We start from the raw sequence: 20,633 nt of genomic DNA on the forward strand, positions 1-20,633 counted from the left end.
GTTTCTCACTTAATTGGCTTTTAGCAGAGAGCCCAGAACAGCTAACAGGTGCAAATAAGATACTTTGTAACAATTTTGAGACACAAAAACACAGTTTAGATAAGGAGAAATATTTTCAAACTTTCATAACCTGCCAAATTTTGTAAAACAAACATGGTAATTAGGGGGTGTGGCCACAGAAAGTGGTGTGGTCAAAAATTTGCTGCGCTACGTGTCGGAAAAAATTTTTTGGCCCTCTTTTTACTTCCAAAATGTTGGGAGGTATGCGAATCCACTATTTTGGATTCTGCCGAATCCCCGAATCCATCTTGGAAGATTTGGCCAAATACCGAACCGAATCCTAATTGCATATGCAAATTAGGGGCGGGAAAGGAAAAAGTGGAAAAAAATTGGTTTACTTACTTGTTTTGTAACAAAAGTCACGTGAAATCCCGCTCTCCCCACAATTTACATATGCAAATTAGGATTTGGAATCGGTTCGGCCATGCACAAGGATTCGGCCGAATCCAAACCCTGCTGAAAAAGGCAGAATCCTGGATTCGGTGCATCCCTAATTATATCACTCTATCCATGTCACTCTGAGAGGCAATACTAAAGTTTATAGGTGCACAGAATCTATCCAAACCTGAACTATAATTTGCATATTCAAATTTGGGTAAAATAAAAAAATGCATTGGTCAAGAACCTAAATTTAGTGTTTTAATTGGTCCAGATCTTTACATTTTTAACATGTTTTTTAAGGGTTTGATTCAGCTGAACATATGGTGGCTGAATCTTGAGGTTTGAGTTTGAAACGCGATTGAGTTCTTTAACTGACGACAGATTCCCTTTTATTTGCCCAAATCCCCAACCTGCATTTGGTGTAGATATTATTATATTATTTATTGTAGATATTTACGCTGTAAAAAAAAAAAAAAAAAGATGCATTTTAATTTGAATATTTTTCCTATACATGCAATATACTATAACGTTTAGTTTTTATTTGTATAATTTTACTATCTATAGTTTCAGTATAGAGATTTACGTCATTCAGAAAACAGTTTGCCTACTCTTAGGTGGCCAAGCCATTGTTTTCCACAGAGTATAAAGTGCTCAATAAACGTGACAGTGCTATACAGGTATTGGCTCCGTTATCCGGAAACCCATTAGCCAGAAAGCTCCCAACTACGGAAAGGCTGACTCCCATTTAATACACATTTTTTAAAACTGATTTACTTTTTCTCTGTAATAATAAAACAGTAGCTTGTACTTGATCCAATCTAAGATATAATTCATCCTGAATAGAAGCAAACTATTGGGTTTATTTAATGTTTACATGTTTTCTAGTAGACTGGAGATATGAAGATCCAAATTACAGAAAGATCTGTTATCAGTAAAACCCCAGGTTCCAAGAATTCTGTATAACTGGTCCCATACCTTTATAAATAAGAGATTCTGATTTAAAAAAGAAAAAAGGTTTGGACAGCTGATAAAAATGTTATTGCGCCAATCTAAAATGTTCTTACAATGACCATCTATGGGGAAGTCAGGTAAAATAATGGTTTTGTGTCTAAACAAATTGTTGGCAATAAAAGTAAACAGTGGGGAAAAAGAATGCATCCCCCCACCTCCAGAAAAGTTTGAGAACTTGAACAGGGTTTTTCTAAATGTTAGTTTTAAAAAGAACTTCCTATTTAACGTATGCAACCATCAACCAATGAGATGCATAGCTCTGCTGAAAAAACTTTATCTGAAAAATTGCACACATGTAATAATAAGTTAACGGCGTAATAAATATCCGCAAAGCTGCTGATCAGAATCAGATGTCTAAATTGCAGGAAAATGATTTGCAGGGATAAATATCCTGCTGTGAAGTGAACTCACTCTCGTTGGCTCAAAACACAGTTGCATTTTCCCTGTGTCTTTGCTTAGTATGAAACACAGCATCAATCATGGCAATAGGAAATATTTGGCAGTTCTTTCTGCTGTCACTTTTCTTATAGTTTACTTTATTTGCGAACATTTAAAAATTAAGGATGCGATGGAACGACACGCTCCTCCGATAGCTAAATGTTTTCTGTTTTCTCACTAAAATGCTGCCATTTCTATGTGTAAAATTGATAATTCAGTCTTCGGTTTTGAAAAAATGTCTTTTGCTTATTGACTGAAATGGGGAATATACAGTCAAATACACGCCAAAGTCAGTAAAAGTCCAAGGAAATTACGGTTTCCCCCAAAAAGTCCAGCAAATCTTTAGGCTCTCCTAACTATGTTAAAAAAGAATTCACAAACACCAGTGTTACTTTTGCCCTTGGGTGTGTAATTAAAAATATATATACAATCCGTTTGTGGAATTTTTTGACTTTTCCGTGACCCCAATAGATTGTAACGTTCACACGTAACTTAGGGGTGGACGAAAGGATTATTATCTAGGAAAGAGAAATCAAAAGGTATAACCACTGGGATCCTAGTGCCTCCAGTGGCACCATACACTCACCAGACGTGAGTCAAGACGGGGAGTTAGGGATATTCTATTCCGTGTTCTGGGATCCTCCTCCGTTATTCATATAGAGAGATAAAAACAGCATGTGCAGAATGACTTAAACGGTTTAATAAAAATTCAAAATTACAGTTTCTTTGTAGCCGCATTAAAAAATTTCTGTGTGCATCCCAGATAACGCTAAGGCTCCTCGGCGTCCCTCAGAGTTCCATGCGCAAATAGAAGGGTCGCTTCTGCACCGAACACACGTAGTGCCGCTTACGCGTTTCGCCTCAATGGCTTCTTCCTGAGCGATCTTCAGAGCAATGAAGAGAAAAAAAATGATCATTATAGTTTGCCCCAGTTAGACCCTTCCCTGCACACTATACTCATCCTTATCTGTAAGCTTGAGAAACAGCCAGCCATTGGGGAAATGGGAGAAGCTCATTTTTTTTCTGTTTAAGTGCACCTGTTGGCTAAATATATTATCCTCAACCAAAGGTGCGGGGTAATATCGCCCGCACTCCAGTTGGGGGTAGCAGTCTTTTTTTTTTAATTGCCCCCCGCCAGTGCTAGGCCACCGACAGTTGAAGGGAGTTCTCTTTACGAGCAGCCATGTTGGGGCACATGCATGTGCATAATGAGAATACCGCAACTTGATTAATATGTGCATGCACGTGATGTCAGACGCGCATTTGCACATGTGCTTTAACTGACATGGCCGCTCGCACCGGGAGCTCACTCCCAGTGCACTGACAGGGGGTAATTTAAACAAAAAAGCTGTTACCCCCAACCAGAGCGTGGGCTCTATTATCCCACATCATTGTTTGGGGATAATATTTTCGCCCACCAGCCTTTGCTGGCACCTAAACCCGAACAAAGGGGGTGGAGCAGTGGTGACAGAAGCAGACACAATGAAGTAGGTGGAGTTATGGCGCCAGGGCGGGGTTATTGCATCGCTTAGACCCAACTGGCTGGATTTCCCTCCAGTTTTCTCAGTGTTGTAAACCGGACAGAAACTTTTGATGTCCAGTTCAAAACCACACTGGTGGCAACCCTATCTATTATCTATGATGAGTAAGCCCAATCCTTTAATTATAGGTATTGGATCTATTCTACAGAAATCAGTTATCCAGAAAGCTCTGAAATACAGCAATGAAAAACAGTTTCTTATTTTCAATTCATTTGCTCATTTTTGTTGTTTCTTTTGTAATAAGACAGGAACCTCACTTGATAATTTATTGGAGTGTTCGGTTTTCACAAGGCTCAAAACCGAACAGAAACTTGAGACCCGAACAGGCCTTAGAAAAACCGAAATGTTCGGGTCAAAACCGAACAGGTGGCAAGCCTACCCACGAGATGCCCTATAGGGTGGCTCATTCACAGAGGGATGTAGGTGCGGTTAATTATGTTAAATATGAAGCCATAATGGGAAGCCCTAATTGTTAATGTTGCGCCTGCTGCTGATGTCATGGAAGGGGGGCTCACAAATGACATCACCAAAAGGATATGCGGCCTCGCAAGGTAAAGTGTCCTGCCACCAAGCCAAACCCATGCTAGCTGCTCCTGTGGGTTTGGGTGCACCCGCTGTACATTATTATAATTAAATAGGAAAGTGAAGCAGAACATTACCTGAGAAAATATTCAGCCATTGTTAAAACTAATGGTAGTTTACAAAAATAAACATGGACGCAGACTTTTCTGTTTACTAAAACATGCATTATAGTCTAGTCTGCAGCCTGTGCCTTACCCAGCGGCTGCTGAACTACATATCCTGCCATTTAGTCCAGCAAAGCTCTACGTTGCACCTGTCTCTACTCTTGTGCTGGGTTTATGATTGCTCTGAAAAGGGTTAATCGCTCCCTGTCCCCTGTCGTAAATGGTAAACGCTCCAGTAATTACACTGATAATTTGATGGACTGAGGTACTTGAGCACATCCATGTGTCTGTCTGGCCTTCAGTACATTCCTGCACAGCTAAGGACTTAATACAGCTCATTAGTCTTTTATAGGGAAAGGCTTTTTATCACCTCGTCAATCCTTAGCAGGCTACTTCCTTTTGTGTCTCCGGCCCTCTGAGGCCTAGTCAGGCATCCAGGCCTCCCCTGCCCCACATCCACATCTCTGTCAGCTCTATGACTGAAATTCTCTTTCAATTAAGGCTTCACATGTTTTATATTTTTTACTCATTTTTCCAGCTGTCACACAACGTACATCACATTTGGGAACAATAGTACATGGCGGGGGATATAGGAACTCGGTGATTATGAATTATGGGTTGGATGGGCAACAACCCTCCCTCAGTAGCTCAATGGATCAATCTAATTAACAAAGCCCTTCTATCCATTAAACTTACCTACCTAGCTAGAGGTTGCCCTAGAAAATTCGAAAAGATATGGGACCCATAGGGGCAAATTTACTTACCTCCCAAATTGCGCAAGCGATGGCTTCACTGACATCGCAACACTTCGCCAGGCGTATATTCGCCAGGACAACGCTAATTCACGAAAATCCAAGGTTGCTTCCAGGGTTCTGAATGCTGCGAAATTGCGCTAGCGATAATACGATAAGCAGTTTGAAGTTACTCTACCGATTCCTAATTAGCATACGGCATGAAGTTAAAGTACAATGGACGTATATGTTGCAGTAACTACATGACATTACACAAGGCCAGGAAACCTTAATAAAATAAAATAGAGTTGTTATATTGCCCTACACATAGGGTTGCCACCTGTCCGGTTTTGACCCGGACAGCCCGGTATTTTGAGGGGCTGCCCGGGTCTATACTTTCTGGCCGGTTTTCCAAATAAGGAAAACCGGGCGGGATTCCCTTGACTGACACGGTGATCGGCTGATCGCCGCGTAATAGCCCCGCCCACTGACATCACGGGTCCGCCCACTGGCGTCACAGACACGCCCACTGACGTCTACCCTATTGCACTTTGCCTGGTCTGAGGTGGCGAAGGCAAGTCCGGCGCAAGAGGTAACGTTCAGGAAAATCCACATCTTAGTGAATTTGCATAGTTACGTCCATTCGCCAGTGCGAAAATTCGCATGGCGTTAGAGTGCAAAGTAGCGCTAGAGTCTATCTTTAGGGACCCTTAGTAAATCGGCAAAGTGGCAAAATGACGTCACGCTGTCGAATTTTCGCCAGCGTTAGCCACTTCGCCCTTTAGTAAATTTGCTCCATAGAGTATTGGAGTATTGCTAATTGTAGAAAAGAGACTGGATCCTTCTCTTAGTGCTGATCTAAAGTTAAGGTGCCTTTATACAGGCAGAGATCAATTATTAATGGCCTACAGAGTGCTATTAACATTTATGGCAACAGGGCAGGATGGAATCAGGTGGAGAAACATTGTGACATTAGCTTTAAGCTGGTGATGCCCAGTCACCAAATATGCAGAAGAGGAATACAACTGTCCCATTGATTTCGGAGCAAGCCCTGATCAGATATTCGTTTGGGAGGCTGTTTCTCAAGGCTAGGGCCAGAGGATTGCGGATCTTGGCCTGCGGAGAATCTACTGCGCTGGAAGCATTGTCTTCGCTTGGGTGCAGGCAGATTTCTGCGCTGAAACATGAAATTTTTCACAGGCACCTGCTCCGCCTACCGAAAAAAAAGGGCAGCAACCAGGGCCAGATTTAAATAGTGGGAGCCCCTAGGCCCACTGCCGTTCGTCGCCCCTTTCCCCTCCCCTTTAGCCGTGCAAACTTTTATCATCTGGACCAGAGCAATGGGGATTGGTGCACGGGAATTAAAAAAATTATTGTATCTTCAGCTCATTCCCAGTGTTTTTGAACCAATGTGGTTGTGGTTGGACAGCGTGTCGCCCCCCCCTAAAATCCTGTCGTCCTAGGCCCGGGACTAGGTGGCCTTTCCACAAATCCGGGCCTGGGAACAGCGGGCAGTAGATTCTCCCCTGCAGAGAATCCATATTGTCTGGCCCTAGGCTAAAGCTAGTCTATGGCCACCTTAAGATCTTTGGATGGGCCAGATAGCTGTTGATTCAAGAATAGAGTAGAAATGCAATGAACTGTGAGTAAAAAATCAATTACCGTATAATAAATATATTGTTGCTTGGTTTTTCAGTACCACCTGTTCTCCAGAAGGGTGCGTCGTTACTCTATCACTTCACTCTTACTACCCTCAGCCCAACAGTTATTAACTTTTAATTTAGTGATCAGCGTGACCCTGAAAATAGTGGGTGGAGCTCGGCCCAAAAGCAGACAGGGTTGCATGGGGGAAATAGATATCTGTATGGCAGCCACTTCACTTCTCTCCCCAGATTAATGTAGATAAGCTCATGTTCAGACAAAGGTTTACTATACTCAGAACCTTGCCAAGTGCAGCGCTACACCGCATTCTTTCATCATAAGTCACCACAAATCAACAGAAATGACATGACTAAACGCATTTTGTACCATATTACATTAATACAAGTTTTCTTAAACCCTTCCCTGCCAGAGGGACCAGCCCAGCATTGTTAGTTGATACGGGGCCGCTTTGGCTGTAAAAAAGTTATTAATATATGTTTGAAATGGCAAATTCTTCCTTAATCCTACCCACGTGTTGGGGCCTTTCATTCCTATGCATTGTGTATTTCACGCTGTTCCACAATTAAGCTGCAATAAATCACAGCCGCCCGCTTCTTATTTAGCAAAGACTCCCCATCTGCTGTCTGTGCTGCTGCCTTAAAGGGATCCTGTCATTGGAAAATATGTTTTTTTCAAAATGAATCCGTTAATAGTGCTACTCCAGCAGAATTCTGCACTGAAATCCATTTCTCAAAAGAGCAAACAGATTTTTTTATATTCAATTTTGAAATCTGACATGGGGCTAGACATTTTGTCAATTTCCCAGCTGACCCCAGTCATGTGACTTGTGCTGCACTTTAGGAGAGAAATGCTTTCTGGCAGGCTGCTGTTTTTCCTTCTCAATGTAACTGAATGTGTCTCGGTGAGACATGGGTTTTTACTATTGAGTACTGTTCTTAGATCTACCAGGCAGCTGTTATCTTGTGTTAGGGAGCTGTTATCTGGTTACCTTCCCATTGTTCTTTTGTTTGGCTGCTGGGGGGAAAAAGGGAGGGGGGTGATATCACTCCAACTTGCAATACAGCAGTAAAGAGTGATTGAAGTTTATCAGAGCACAAGTCACATGACTTGGGGCAGCTGGGAAATTGACAAAATGTCTAGCCGCATGTCAGATTTCAAAATTGAATATAAAAAAATCTGTTTGCTCTTTTGAGAAATAGATTTCAGTGCAGAATTCTGCTGGAGCAGCACTATTAACTTTTCAAAATGATTCATTTTGAAAAAAATGCTTTTTCCCATTACAGTATCCCACCAACCCACAACTACAATTACACTTGTCAATTAAATGGGTTCTTCACCTTTGAACTAACTTTTGAACCAACTAAATTAAATAAAAAGACCAACTGAAAAGTTACTTAGAATTGGCTATAACATACTAAAAGTTAAAAGGGGAACTATCGCGAAAATGTAATATAAGCTTCAGCATACTGTTATAAGAAACTTTCTAAATACAATCAATTAAATATTCGGACTTGTTTCTGAAATAATCAAGTTTATGTTCACTATTCCTCTCTCAGCATCTGTTTCTCTTCATTCTCTCTTCATGCAGCAGTTGGGTGTCAGATAATCATTGACAGTAAGATCCAATCTTATAGGGGGGCTCCTTTCCTAGCAGACAAATTAGAGCTCATTCAAATAACTGATTCCAGTGCAAACAAAATTGCCTTTTGCACAAATTCTGCATGTAGAGAGACATGATGTCTGGTGAGTTTAATAGAGTGAGCTCTAATACATCTTCTAGGCAAAAGGAGCCCCCCTATAAGATATATTGGATCTTACTGTCAGTGAATATCTGGTACCCAACTGCTGCATGAAGACAGAAGGAAGAGAAACAGATGCTGAAAGAGGAATAGTGAATATAAACTTGATTATTTCAAAAACAGTACAGAATTTTTTCATATTTAGAAAGTTTCTTACTTCAATATGAGGAAGCTTATATTAAATTGTCATTAGAACCAACAAAGCCAAAAATGCTACTTGTTTAATAGGATTTAGTTTTTTACCTGGCTGAGGCCCCACAGTCCTTTAGCAGGGAAGATCTGTGTCTCCAAAGATGCCCCAGTAGCTCCCCATCTTTTTTTCTTCTGATTCACTGCACATGCTCTGGGCTGCTGTCACTTAACGTGAGCTTAGGGACCCACTCACAATATCTCATATGTATAATATAAAAGTAATAATACAAATAATAATATCTGTAGCACCAGCTTCAATGACAGATATAACTTTGTTTATTATTGCCTGGTTTTTATATAGTGCTGACATATACCGCAGTGCTTTATAGAGTATACATTAATCCCTGCCCCAAAGGAGTTTACAATCTAAGGTTCCTATCACATTTACACACAGTAGGGAGTCAATTAACCAGACCCAGAGTATCTGGAGACCTTGTAAGAACATACAAACTCCTTGCAGTCAGATACCTGGTTGAATCAAACTCAGGACCCCAACAGAAAGGCAGAATTGCTACTCACTCAGGGTCAACTGGCTTTGGGGTTATGATTTCTGATCACCCCTAGGCTTAGATTGTTAACAACAGCCAAGAACACACTGAGCATGTGCAGTGCCACTGACACTGAAAAGATGGCCTAACAAGATACATCACCTCCATGCTGGTACAGTAATATCACAGCATTACTTACCATCTTAATTTTGATGGTTTAGTTCTTCTTTGAGCTATTATATTTGTCCTGTACACTCATTCGATAGAGCTCCCTATATAGGAAAACATCTTATTTATAAATTACCCCATGTGGGCAACTTGCATAGCAACGTGTAAGAGAATTCCTGTGTGTAAATAGAACCCTCAATTACGGATTACATATAATTGCATTACTAGTCCGGGTCAAGGCCTTGCCTGCGAGACTTGTACTACCCGAGCATGTTTGGTTCAGGTCCAACTTCTTTGCTGAATGCCAGAAGATGTAAGATAACTGCTAGAGCTATTGCATTTCTGTCTGTGGCCAAGCTTTAATTCATATCACAAGGCATGTGCACTGTATAAACTCCTTTAAATATTCCAGTCTGAATATCCTGTTTTTCTCCCCCATTTCTTTCTGTAAAGCTGGAGACTCGACCGGATGGCCCTGCGTGTGGCTATGGTTCCTTTCACCAACAATATTGGCTGGATGGAAAGATCATTGCAGTTGGAGTGATTGACATCCTCCCTTATTGCGTTTCCTCCGTATACCTTTACTACGATCCCGATTATGCCTTCCTTTCCCCTGGGGTCTATTCTGCCTTACGGTGAGATAAATAGTCGAGACTTATTCTTGTAATACCAACCAAAATCTGCACGTACCAGTTGTGCTGTGGGGGTATAATCATTGTCATAACATCATTTTATGTGAAAACACTGTATTTGTGACACCTAAACATCATGTTTGAGATTGAGTTGTGTGTTATCAGCAAAGGCTCACAAAGGGTAATGGCACACAAGGGGCAGATTTATTAAGGATGGAATTCAAAATTCAAATTAAAAATTTTTTATGGTCAAAACTTTCAAATTCGACTAGGGAGTTTTTTTAAAAAAAATTAGATTAGCAGCAATAATGCAAGCTATAAGACTATATTTATTTTGCAGCTCTAGAAGCTCTCTCTGTTTGTTTAGGGTAGCAGCTGCCCTATTAGCTAGGTGTTATGTCATTTCCTGGCTGAGTCTCTCCCTGTCTCACTCATAGCTCTGGGTTCAGATTACAGCAGGGAGGGGAAAGAGAGGAGGAAAGGAGCAAACTGAGCATGCTCAAGCCCTAGCCCTGCAGGTTTAAACTGAAAACAGGAAGTCTGATACAGAAGTCCATGAGTACACAATAGAAGGAAAGAAATGCAGCATTACTGGTGTATTTATTAGGGATTTATTTTGGATTCGGCCAAACCCCCGAATCCTTTGTGAAAGATTCGGCCGAATACCGAACCGAATCCTAATTTGCATATGCATATGCAAATTCGGGGTGGGAGGGGAAAAAAATTTACTTCCCTGTTTTGTGACGAAAAGTCACGCGATTTCCCTCCCCACCCCTAATTTGCATAAAACTTACTTCGTTTTTAACCTTTCCTTCTCCTTTAAGTCAATGGGACAGGTCCAGGGATCAATTTGGAGATGTTTGCAATCTTCCCGACATTCAGGCAGGGGATCAAAACCCCCATGGGCCATTACTGTAAAGGAGAAAGATTTAATCAGAGAGCATAGTTAGAGTTCTTATTCTCTTTCGAGAGGTTGCCAATGGCTGATGTAGCAGGTGTTTTAAACGTTGGACGTTTCCCCATCCCCAGCTCAGCCATGAAAGAACAGGAAATAAATAGTAATTTATTAACAAAAGCTAGCAATAAGGGATAAAAAATGGTTCCCCTAAAGCCCACTTGTGCCACTGCTGAGAATCCCTAAAAGTGTGTATTTAATGTCCAGTGTGCTCCACAGAAACATCCCTCTCCTTTTAATGACATTCCCTTTGAGTGAACGTTTGATATGATATAGAGAATCATATGCTGGGACAATTTGCAATTGGTTTTCATTTTTTATCATCTGAATAAGAGACTGGAATTGAATAGGAGAAAAAATGGGTAAACAAAAGTAGCAATAACAATACATTTGTATTATATGCATCAGCATTTGTTTTTTAGATGGAGTCCATGACCCCCCATTTGAAAGCTGAAAAAATTCAGAAGAAGGTGCCAAATTAATAAAGAAAAAAAACTATAAAAAATAAACAGTAAATACCAACTGAAAAGTTGCTTAGATTTAGCCGTTTTTTAACATACTTAAAGTTTATATAAAGGCGAACCACCCCTTTAATTCTTTCTTACAGAGAAATTGCTTTCACTCGCGAGCTGCAGAAGAGGGCTGCCGACCTGCGCTATTATTATATGGGCTTCTACATTTATTCCTGCCCCAAAATGAGATACAAGGTAAGCTCAGTGCCGGATTGGAACCCTAAATGGACAAGTGTTAAACCACAAAGTCATGGCTATCTCTGAATGCAGTTTAAAGGGATCCTGTCATCAGAAAACATGTTTTTTTCAAAACGCATCAGTTAATAGTGCTACTCCAGCAGAATTCTGCACTGAAATCCATTTCTCAAAAGAGCAAACAGATTTTTTTATATTCAATTTTGAAATCTGACATGGGGCTAGACATATTGTCAATTTCCCAGCTGCCCCCAGTCATGTGACTTGTGCCTGCATTTTAGGAGAGAAATGCTTTCTGGCAGGCTGCTGTTTTTCCTTCTCAATGTAACTGAATGTGTCTCAGTGGGACATGGGTTTTTACTATAGAGTGCTGTTCTTAGAAACTTTTTTTCCCACATATATTTAGTTCTAAAAAAAATCGTGAACATTTTATAAATAGTTACAGGCACTTGTGGTGGCCTCTTCCTAGAGCAATATGTACTTTAGGTTAAGTGTCCCTGACGAGGTGTGAGATATTTGTTTTAACTTGGGATGCACCGAATCCTTTTTTTTTAGCAGGATTAAGATTCAGCTGAATTTTATTATTATTATTATTAACATGTATTTATATAGCGCCAACATATTGTGTAGCACTGGAATCCAAGTGCTTGTCTGATCCGAATCTTACAAAATCCGAAGTTGCGCTCAGGGGTAGCGTAAGGTTGCGAAGTTGCGCTAGAGTTGATTCGCTATGTAAAGCGAAGTTACGCTAGTGAAGGCTAATTTGCATACGGCGCCAAATTCAAATTTCAATGGAGGAATACATATCAGCACTACAAATGCCTAGAAAACCTTCAAATCAGCAAATAAAATTTTTATTTTGCCCTACACATGTGCCCACTGTCTAGGTAAGTTGCCATGAGTCAGGGAAGGAGGGGAGCCCCAAAAAATTTTTCGATCTTTTTCAGCCTATCACCCATAATGTAGAAAACACGCCAGCGTTTTTTGGGACTTAGAAAAAATTTTGACTTTTTTTGAAACAATCCCTATCTACTCTATTGTGCTTCGCCTGGTCTGAGGTGGCGAAGGAAGTCTAGCGTAAAAGGTAGCGTTCAGTACACTGCGCAAGTTAGTGAATTTGCGTAGTTTCGTCGCTAGCGAAAATGTAACGAAAATGCCAAACGCTAGCGAATTAACGCTAGCGTTCGGCGCTTAGTGAATTTGCCCCTGAGTGTTTAATTTCACTAGTTTGTGCTAAAGTGTAAAACAGTAAGTATTAAGTTTGTTGCTGAGATTTTTCCTTCTTTAAGTTATTTTGTGAATATACTTATTATAATACACCGATGGGACGTGCAGTCAAAGGTTTTAGCCTTGTATTGTGTTACAGATTGTCGACTTGCCCTGCCTGTTTATGGATTAATGGCTCTGGTTCATATGAATTTAAAACTGCCCTAAAACTACAGTCTCTTACAAATAAATGTTGCTCTCGTTTGAATCATTTGCAACCAAGTAGCCAATAAATCTCTCTTCCGAGCTCTGCCTTATTCTTGCGGGCAATGTAAGGAACAGGGAGAGGTGATATAGTGCAGGAAAGGGAGATGAAGTGAAGAGTGCACAGGCAGCACAGCAGATTATAGGAATTGGGGATAAAGTCCTTTATATTCCCCAACAGTGTGAGAGGCTGTATGCACTTTCTTGGCATTCTGTTTCCTTAAAGGAGAAGGAAAGGCTAAAAGTAAGTAAGCTTTATCAGAAAAGTCTATATAAATACACCAGTAAACCCTCAAAGTAATGCTGCTCTGAGTCCTCTGTCAAAAGAAACACCACATTTCTTTCCTTCTATTGTGTACTCATGGGCTTCTGTATCAGACTTCCTGTTTTCATCTTAAACCTCCAGGACTTGAGCATGCTCAGTTTGCTCCTCTCCCCCTCCCTCCTCCCCTCTCTGCTGTAATCTGAGCCCAGAGCTATGACTGAGCAGGGAAACTCAGGCAGGAAGTGATGTCACACCAACTGAATATGGCAGCTGCTATCCTAAACAAACAGAGAGTGTCTAGAGCCGTTTATGGTAAAGCATTCCGCAGAATAACAAGTGTTATAGCTTGCACTATTGTGGCTAACCTATTAACAATAAACTGCTTCGGTACCTTTCCTTCTTCTTTTAAGTCAAGTCCTGTGTAAAGCTGAGCTCTCGGTTCCTCTGCAAGTGTTGGGATATACAGTCCTTGGTTTGTTTTTACAGAAGGCGAGGAAGAATTCACATACCAAAAATTCTGAGCAAGTGCTAGGTTTTAGCTGAATGCCCTACAGGGCTTTGGTTTATAGCCAACCATTGGCTTTTCTTAATTGCACACCATTACTAAAGATGTCATTGCCCAGGCTAGAAAGGATGCTGTACAGCCGGATACTTTCACTTCAAACTCTTTATTTATATAGTGCCAACAAATTCAGTAGGTGAGTTCACAAGTGATATTCTAGCTTGGCTGCTGGTGCTACCTCCTAACCAGAGCTTGCTACTGTATATACGGTTGCAGTCGGCAACCTTATCGTCTCTTATGACCATAGCCTAAAGCAAAATGATGACATATTAATAATTTGAGTTTACCCTCCTCTAGGACTGTAGGCAACACAATAAAAGGGGTCTTGAGGCTGATGAAACCAATGTTTTTGTAAAAGCTTTTATGGGGGGGCCATGGTGCAATTTATTTTTTGAATTTATAGGGGGGCTGGCCACCAATGATTTTTTTTAAACTTGTAGGGCGCCTTGACTGCCCATGTTTTTGTAAAAACCTGAATGGCTGGCCCTGGCGCCACTGTTTTTTTTATTTATTTATGGGGAGGCCTTGACCACCAATGATTTTTTTTTTTAACTTGTAGGGGGTAACGACCACCAATGTTTTTTTTTTAAACTTTTATAGGTGGCACTGGCGCCATTGTTTCCTTTTTTTTTTTTTTTTTACTTATTGATAGGGCCCTGACAACTAATGTTTTTTTAAAAACTTCTATGTGGGACCCTGGCCGCCAATTTTTTTTTTAAAATTATAAGGGGGCCCGTGATTTATGATGGTGGCTCTGAGTAAACTATAACTTTAGTTAATCTGAATAAGTAAGGTTGGTGTAGTGGTTCACTTGTGATACGTTTTCCTGTTAATTATATAGTGAATAATGTACCCCCTATTGTAAAATATAAGGATATTATAAGTCCATGACCATCGGCCGACTGCTTTTATACAGGTCATGGAACTCCGAGGTTACTTCTAATATCCTCATATTTTCCAACAAGGGGTACTTTATTTATTATAATACACAAGTTATAGTGAGTCATGTGACAAAAATGACATCACTACTCACTGTTTATAACTGATAACACAGTTTATAAGGATATAATTTACAGGATATTCATGGCTCTTGTGTATTATAATTGTAATATATTCCACAATGCATATTTTTACCGGTGGCGCTGTTCTGTTGCAACATGTGGAAACCATTGACTTTGTTTTACAACTGGTGAAAAGCGACGCCACAATCGATAAATTGATTAACAATTATTTATTTGCATCGGCCTTTGAATGTAATATCTCTAGAGCGGGCCATAGATGTTGAGATTTTTAAAATATCAGATCCTCATCGGAACGATCCTACGAATTTACCATCAACTAAAAAGACCAATTTGCCAGGAAAACAAAGGGGAGCTGCCTGCTTGGCCCTGCAAACATAGATACATTGCACTGGGACCGACAAAGATTTTTTTGACCTGGCCCATCAATTTCCTGACAGATGTCGGCCGAAAAATCGTAAGATGCACGATAATTTCGAAGGATTGGTCAGACTTCCCTAAAATCGGTCGTTCGGTAAGAAGGATCGTCGCGTCTATGGGGAGCTTACGGAATGAGACTTGATCTGTATATATATTCACCGATATATAAATCATTTATATATTCTCTTAGAAAGCTTTTTTTTTTAAAACTGAGGCTTATGCTCCCCTTTATGTCTTGCTGTACCATGGCAACATATAACATTTATATACACTCCACCGCCAGCTATGTCTGGATTCTCTAGAAAACACCATAACCTTTACAGGGAATCCATGCAGTTGGTACAGAATAAAGCAAATATTCCTCCCTGACATTACACAGCAGCGCTGAGTTTATATAAATATATATATTTTCCCTGTAAATGAAGAATTAGAAAAATGCCCTGAGAATGCCTTATCTCTAAAGCCACCTTGGAATGTGACATTAATTCTATTCATGGTCAGGGCTCTCCAAATCCGGATGCTTTTTTTTAAGCTTTGATTCAATAACCCCTTCGGCCGCGCTTCCCCGGGGCGTTTGTGTCCCTAATGCGTTTCTGATGACAGTTTAGGGGGAAGGTTTATGTTTGTTTATGCAGGGACGAGCGCCCTTAAGCAGCAAAGCTTCCTTAATACCCGTTAAATAAAATCTCAACAGGGGTTATTAGGCCGCAACCGAATGCAGATGTGAGAGTGGGGATGGAGTGTGTGTTTAACCTCCCTTGTACCAGCCTGTGTGGACTCGGCTGTGTTAAATCTCCCCTTTGTTGCAGACTTCTCCCTGATCTCCATGTGACCCTCCTCTCACTGGCATCTGACAGAGCAAACAATATTTGCAGTGCCTTCTACAAATCCCTCACAGGCTTTTTTCCTTTGAAATGTCTCCAGAGCCGAGGACTAGGAGAGGGGCAGAGCTGCTACTCGCGTCTGATCTTCCCTTGTCTGGGCACGTACCGTGTGCCAATATTTGGGTTTTATGGTATTCATTAAAAAAAAAAAAAAAAGAGGCAAATCTTTGATTCCACTGAAAAACAACAATCTGAAAGTCCCGATATTTTCCCTAATCTAGAGATACCGACTGGCATACTTGACATGTGCACAGTCTTTAGTTCATCCTTCACGCATGCGTTTGATGCACCGTGAAATCAGATAAAAATTCTATGACTGCGCGCAGGCAGTTTCACCTGAAATGCTCTATGCTCTGTTATTTATTTTGGTATTTTGTGGGAACAGATTCAGCACCTACTGAGCATGCTCTCCCCATTTAAAGGTATCATGTCATCAGAAAACATGTTTTTTTCAAAACGCATCAGTTAATAGTGCTACTCCAGCAGAATTCTGCACTTAAATCCATTTCTCAAAAGAGCAAACAGATTTTTTTATATTCAATTTTGAAATCTGACATGGGGCTAGACATTTTGTCAATTTCCCAGCTGCCCCTGGTCATGTGACTTGTGCCTGCACTTTAGGAGAGAAATGCTTTCTGGCAGGCTGCTGTTTTTCCTTCTCAATTTAACTGAATGTGTCTCAGTGGGACATGGGTTTTTACTATTGAGTGTTGTTCTTAGATCTACCAGGCAGCTGTTATCTTGTGTTAGGGAGCTGCTATCTGGTTACCTTCCCATTGTTCTTTTGTTTGGCTGCTGGGGGGGGGCGAGGGGGTGATATCACTCCAACTTGCAGTACAGCAGTAAAGAGTGATTGAAGTTTATCAGAGCACAAGTCACATGACTTGGGGCAGCTGGGAAATTGACAATATGTCTAGCCCCATGTCAGATTTCAAAATTGAATATAAAAAAATCAGTTTGCTCTTTTGAGAAATGGATTTCAGTGCAGAATTCTGCTGGAGCAGCACTATTAACTGATTCATTTTGAAAAAAATTTTTTTCTCATGACAGTATCCCTTTAAAAGCTTTAAATGGATTCATTAAAAGGATCTTATCATAGTAAAATTGTCTCCCCCCACAAGAAGTGCTGGTTAATAGATCTAGTACTTAGGTTGGAGGAGACAATACTTTTTGAGCCAGAAAATGCTCCTAGAGAGCAATATGTTGCCTGTGCCTGGTGGGAGCTCCTGGTTCAGAATGAAATGTGGCCATAGATGTAGAGATCTGCTCTTTTTGCAATGTTGCCAAAAAGGCGGATCTCTCCCCGATATGCCCACTGTGGTAGAGTGACCAAAACAATGTGGGAAAATGTGTGTTTTACCTTTAAGTTCTCCTTAGTGGGAGAGGTAGGCACCAGGAAGGGTGTTCATAAAGAGAGAATAGGTTCTCTCATTAAAGGTTTTGGCAGCCAGATTCTGGAAGCTGGAGTATTCTGGAAAGAACAGGCAAGCCAGGTACTCCGATCCAGAAGTCCAGCTCATGGATTAGAGCTCACCTTCCACAGGAAGGCTGTCCTGTGGAAAGGTATTTAGTTCTAGTGAGGCTGTTAGGAAGCTCTCTCAGAGCAGGACACAGAGCAGGAAGGACACCTGCCTGTGTAAGGAACTCCCAGAGGGGCTGGGGGTGCCATTTGCTACTGCAAGGTGCAGAGAGAGGAGACCAAGTGACAGAGGGTCTGTCTGTCTGACTGAGGAAAGCCAGGAGGCTGAGCAATCCCCCAGGAGATTCGTGAGTACAGGGGTGACCCCTACTTATGTGTTTGCGTACTGGTAGTCCACAAGGGGCCCAGTTTAGTAAGGGAACTCTTCATGTGTAAAGGTAGCGCCCAGTGGGCAGGATTTATTTTTATTATTTGTTTTGTATCCTGAAATGGTCACCCCTGTGTGTAAATAAACTACCTTAAAGAGAAGAAAAGTGTCTGTCGTGGATCCCGCAGCTTACACCACATTGAAGTGGGTGATATCGGGCTGATCCGATTATGGGCCCAATGATTGGATCATAATGCATCCGATACGGGCGGTCGGATTGCGGGACCACAAACGCACAGAAATGGCCGTGGTGCGACGGGATTTTTTAACCTGCCCGATCGAAATTTGCCCGTCTTTCAGCCAGACATTGACCGGGAAAGCCCGTCGGATGGCCTCAAACACGGACCAATAAGCTGCCGACTTGGTCTGTCGGCAGCTTTTATCGGCCTGTGTATGGGGGGCCTTAAGCATGCAGAATATTTACTGTCCAGGGATATGTGCGTTTAGGATTGGGGAGGAATCCCTGGTCACACATACACATAATGAGCAACAGCTAGACTCCTAATACGCACATATCTGACCAAACATAGTCATCCACACCAGGGGCAGCAGTATGGCTCTCGCTATGAGAGTTTTCTGGTCCAAAAATTGTCCCCCCAAGGAGTTAAAGGTATTGCTAAGATAGAGATAAACCTCTTTGATTCTGGACCTTTACAATACTGTATATAATTATTTTCTACCTTAAAGGAGAACTAAACCCCCACTTGTCCCCCTCCCTGCCTCCCCCTGCATAGTCTTACCCCAGAATCCTGTCCCCTCTTAAAATAGTGAGCGCACATGCAGAGTGAGCGCAGCTTACAGGCGCCATCTTCTTCTCTTCAGTAATCTTCGTTTCTTCTTCCTCCCCTTCGGCAATTTCCATCTCTTTCGGCGCATGCGCAGTTGTCGCCAACTGGAAGATTGCTCCAACTGTGCATGAGCCTTTACGCCATTCACTTCACAAAGATCACAGAAGAGAAGAAGATGGCGCCCGTGAGCTCTGCTGCGCTCACTCTGCATGTGCGGTCACTATTTCAAGAGCGGACAGAATTCTGGGGTAAGACCATGCACGGGGGAGGGGGCAGTGGGGACTTAACATCACGGAGGGTTTAGTTCTCCTTCAAGTTAGCACACGGAAACAGCACATATTAAACTGCATACATGTCGAGTACATTTCAGCATGTTTGAAAATATCTTTTGTCCCAGAAAGTGAGTGCTAATCCCTTAGCTGCGCATCACAAATGACCCTCATTTATATGCATTAAAAAGAGAGCCGCACAATTGCCATGTGCAAATTCCTGTCCAAATGCAGTGGGTGAATGAGGGCTAAGCTCTAGTCCTGCTTGAAACTTCCTTGAGGGGTCCCTTTTAAGGCGCTCTTGCTTACTGAAACCAATTTAGCCAAGTCAAGGGTGAACCAAGTGAGAATTCACTCTAATCTCTCATGGGAATAGCTGCTGAATGTGTTTATGGAGATCATGGATTATACTACTCTTGATGTTTAAAAGGTTTTGTAGGCTCTGGGAAAAAAAACCCCTCAAGTTATTTGCTAGGTGATGCTGATGGGCCATTCCTTTTCTTTATACATTACCTTAGGCAGCTGTATCATGCTTCACAGCAAGGCTTCACTGGATTACATATAAATATCCCCCAAGGGCAGCTCAGGCAGCTAGCATTTCTTCATCTCTGCAACGTTTGGCTATTCTCTACATCAGACCTTTACCTAGTTATGACTTTAAATGTAAGCCTCCAATCAAATCCAGAGACCCATCAAAACCTTCTCAGCAATGACAACACTGATAACAATCTCCTTGGTGCGTGTTTATTTATGTATAAATGCTGGAGGAATCATCTGCCCCTACAATTGGGTATGGAATATGCACATAGAGGTGTATAATAGGCTCTGCAATTTACATAGACTCATGGCTAGGGTTGCCAGCTAGCCAGTATTTTACCGGCCTGGCCTGTAAAAATGATGGTTGATCAAAATGTTATTAATAAGGAAAAAAGATAAATATACAGGAAGGTCGGTATTTTTTTCCAGAAAAGGTGGCCACCCTACTCATGGCATGGGCTCATAAGTGCCAAGACTATTAGATGTTCTGCCAGTACTCCAAGTGGTAGTCTAGCTAGATCTCACCATTTTGTACACATGAGGCATATTCAAGTGTATAAAGTATTATGGAGCTATAAAAGCTGCAAATAAGACCCTGGTGTGTCTATGAAGATTCGCATTTACCCAGGTCATAATATACAGTATCTAGTAGAATTAAGTCAAAGGCAACTGAACATTAGGGGACAGCTTTATCAAGGGTCGAATCTTGAGTTCATTGAAGTTTGTAAAAACTCCCATGAACTCGAAATTCAGGGGAAAAAATGACCAATCTAATTTTTAAAATTCGGGTGACTGGGATCGACCCGCAAACTCGAATTGAATTTGAATCGAATTTGATTGGAGTTTTTTTCACCATAAAAAACCGTAATTTTCAGGATGTCTCCAAACAACTCCATATTGATTCCAGGACGTCCCCCATAGGCTAAACCACTTATTCGGCAGGTTTAAGGTGGCGAATAGTCGAATTCGAATTCTTAGGGGCAGTACAAATTCTAATTTTTTTAAAAACTTGATTCAAATTTTAACTATCCCCTAGTCAAATTAAACTAAAATAAACTCGATAATTAGATTTTTTTTTTTAATTCGAAATTCTAATTTTCACTTCGATCCTTGATAAATCT

General features: G+C 41.2%; 1 protein-coding gene across 1 annotated transcript in view; it reads left to right on the plus strand.

Moving 5' to 3' along the window:
* Positions 1–20,633, plus strand: part of ate1.S (arginyltransferase 1 S homeolog) — a gene marked incomplete in the record, with an annotated part of 61,964 nt that overhangs the window by 35,539 nt on the left and 5,792 nt on the right. The window contains 2 exon segments of the mRNA NM_001091649.1: positions 9,611–9,792; positions 11,352–11,451. Coding sequence (NP_001085118.1) covers positions 9,611–9,792; positions 11,352–11,451 — 282 coding nt within the window.

Source organism: Xenopus laevis, chromosome 7S (genome assembly GCF_017654675.1).
Source record: "Xenopus laevis strain J_2021 chromosome 7S, Xenopus_laevis_v10.1, whole genome shotgun sequence".
NCBI lineage: Eukaryota > Metazoa > Chordata > Amphibia > Anura > Pipidae > Xenopus > Xenopus laevis.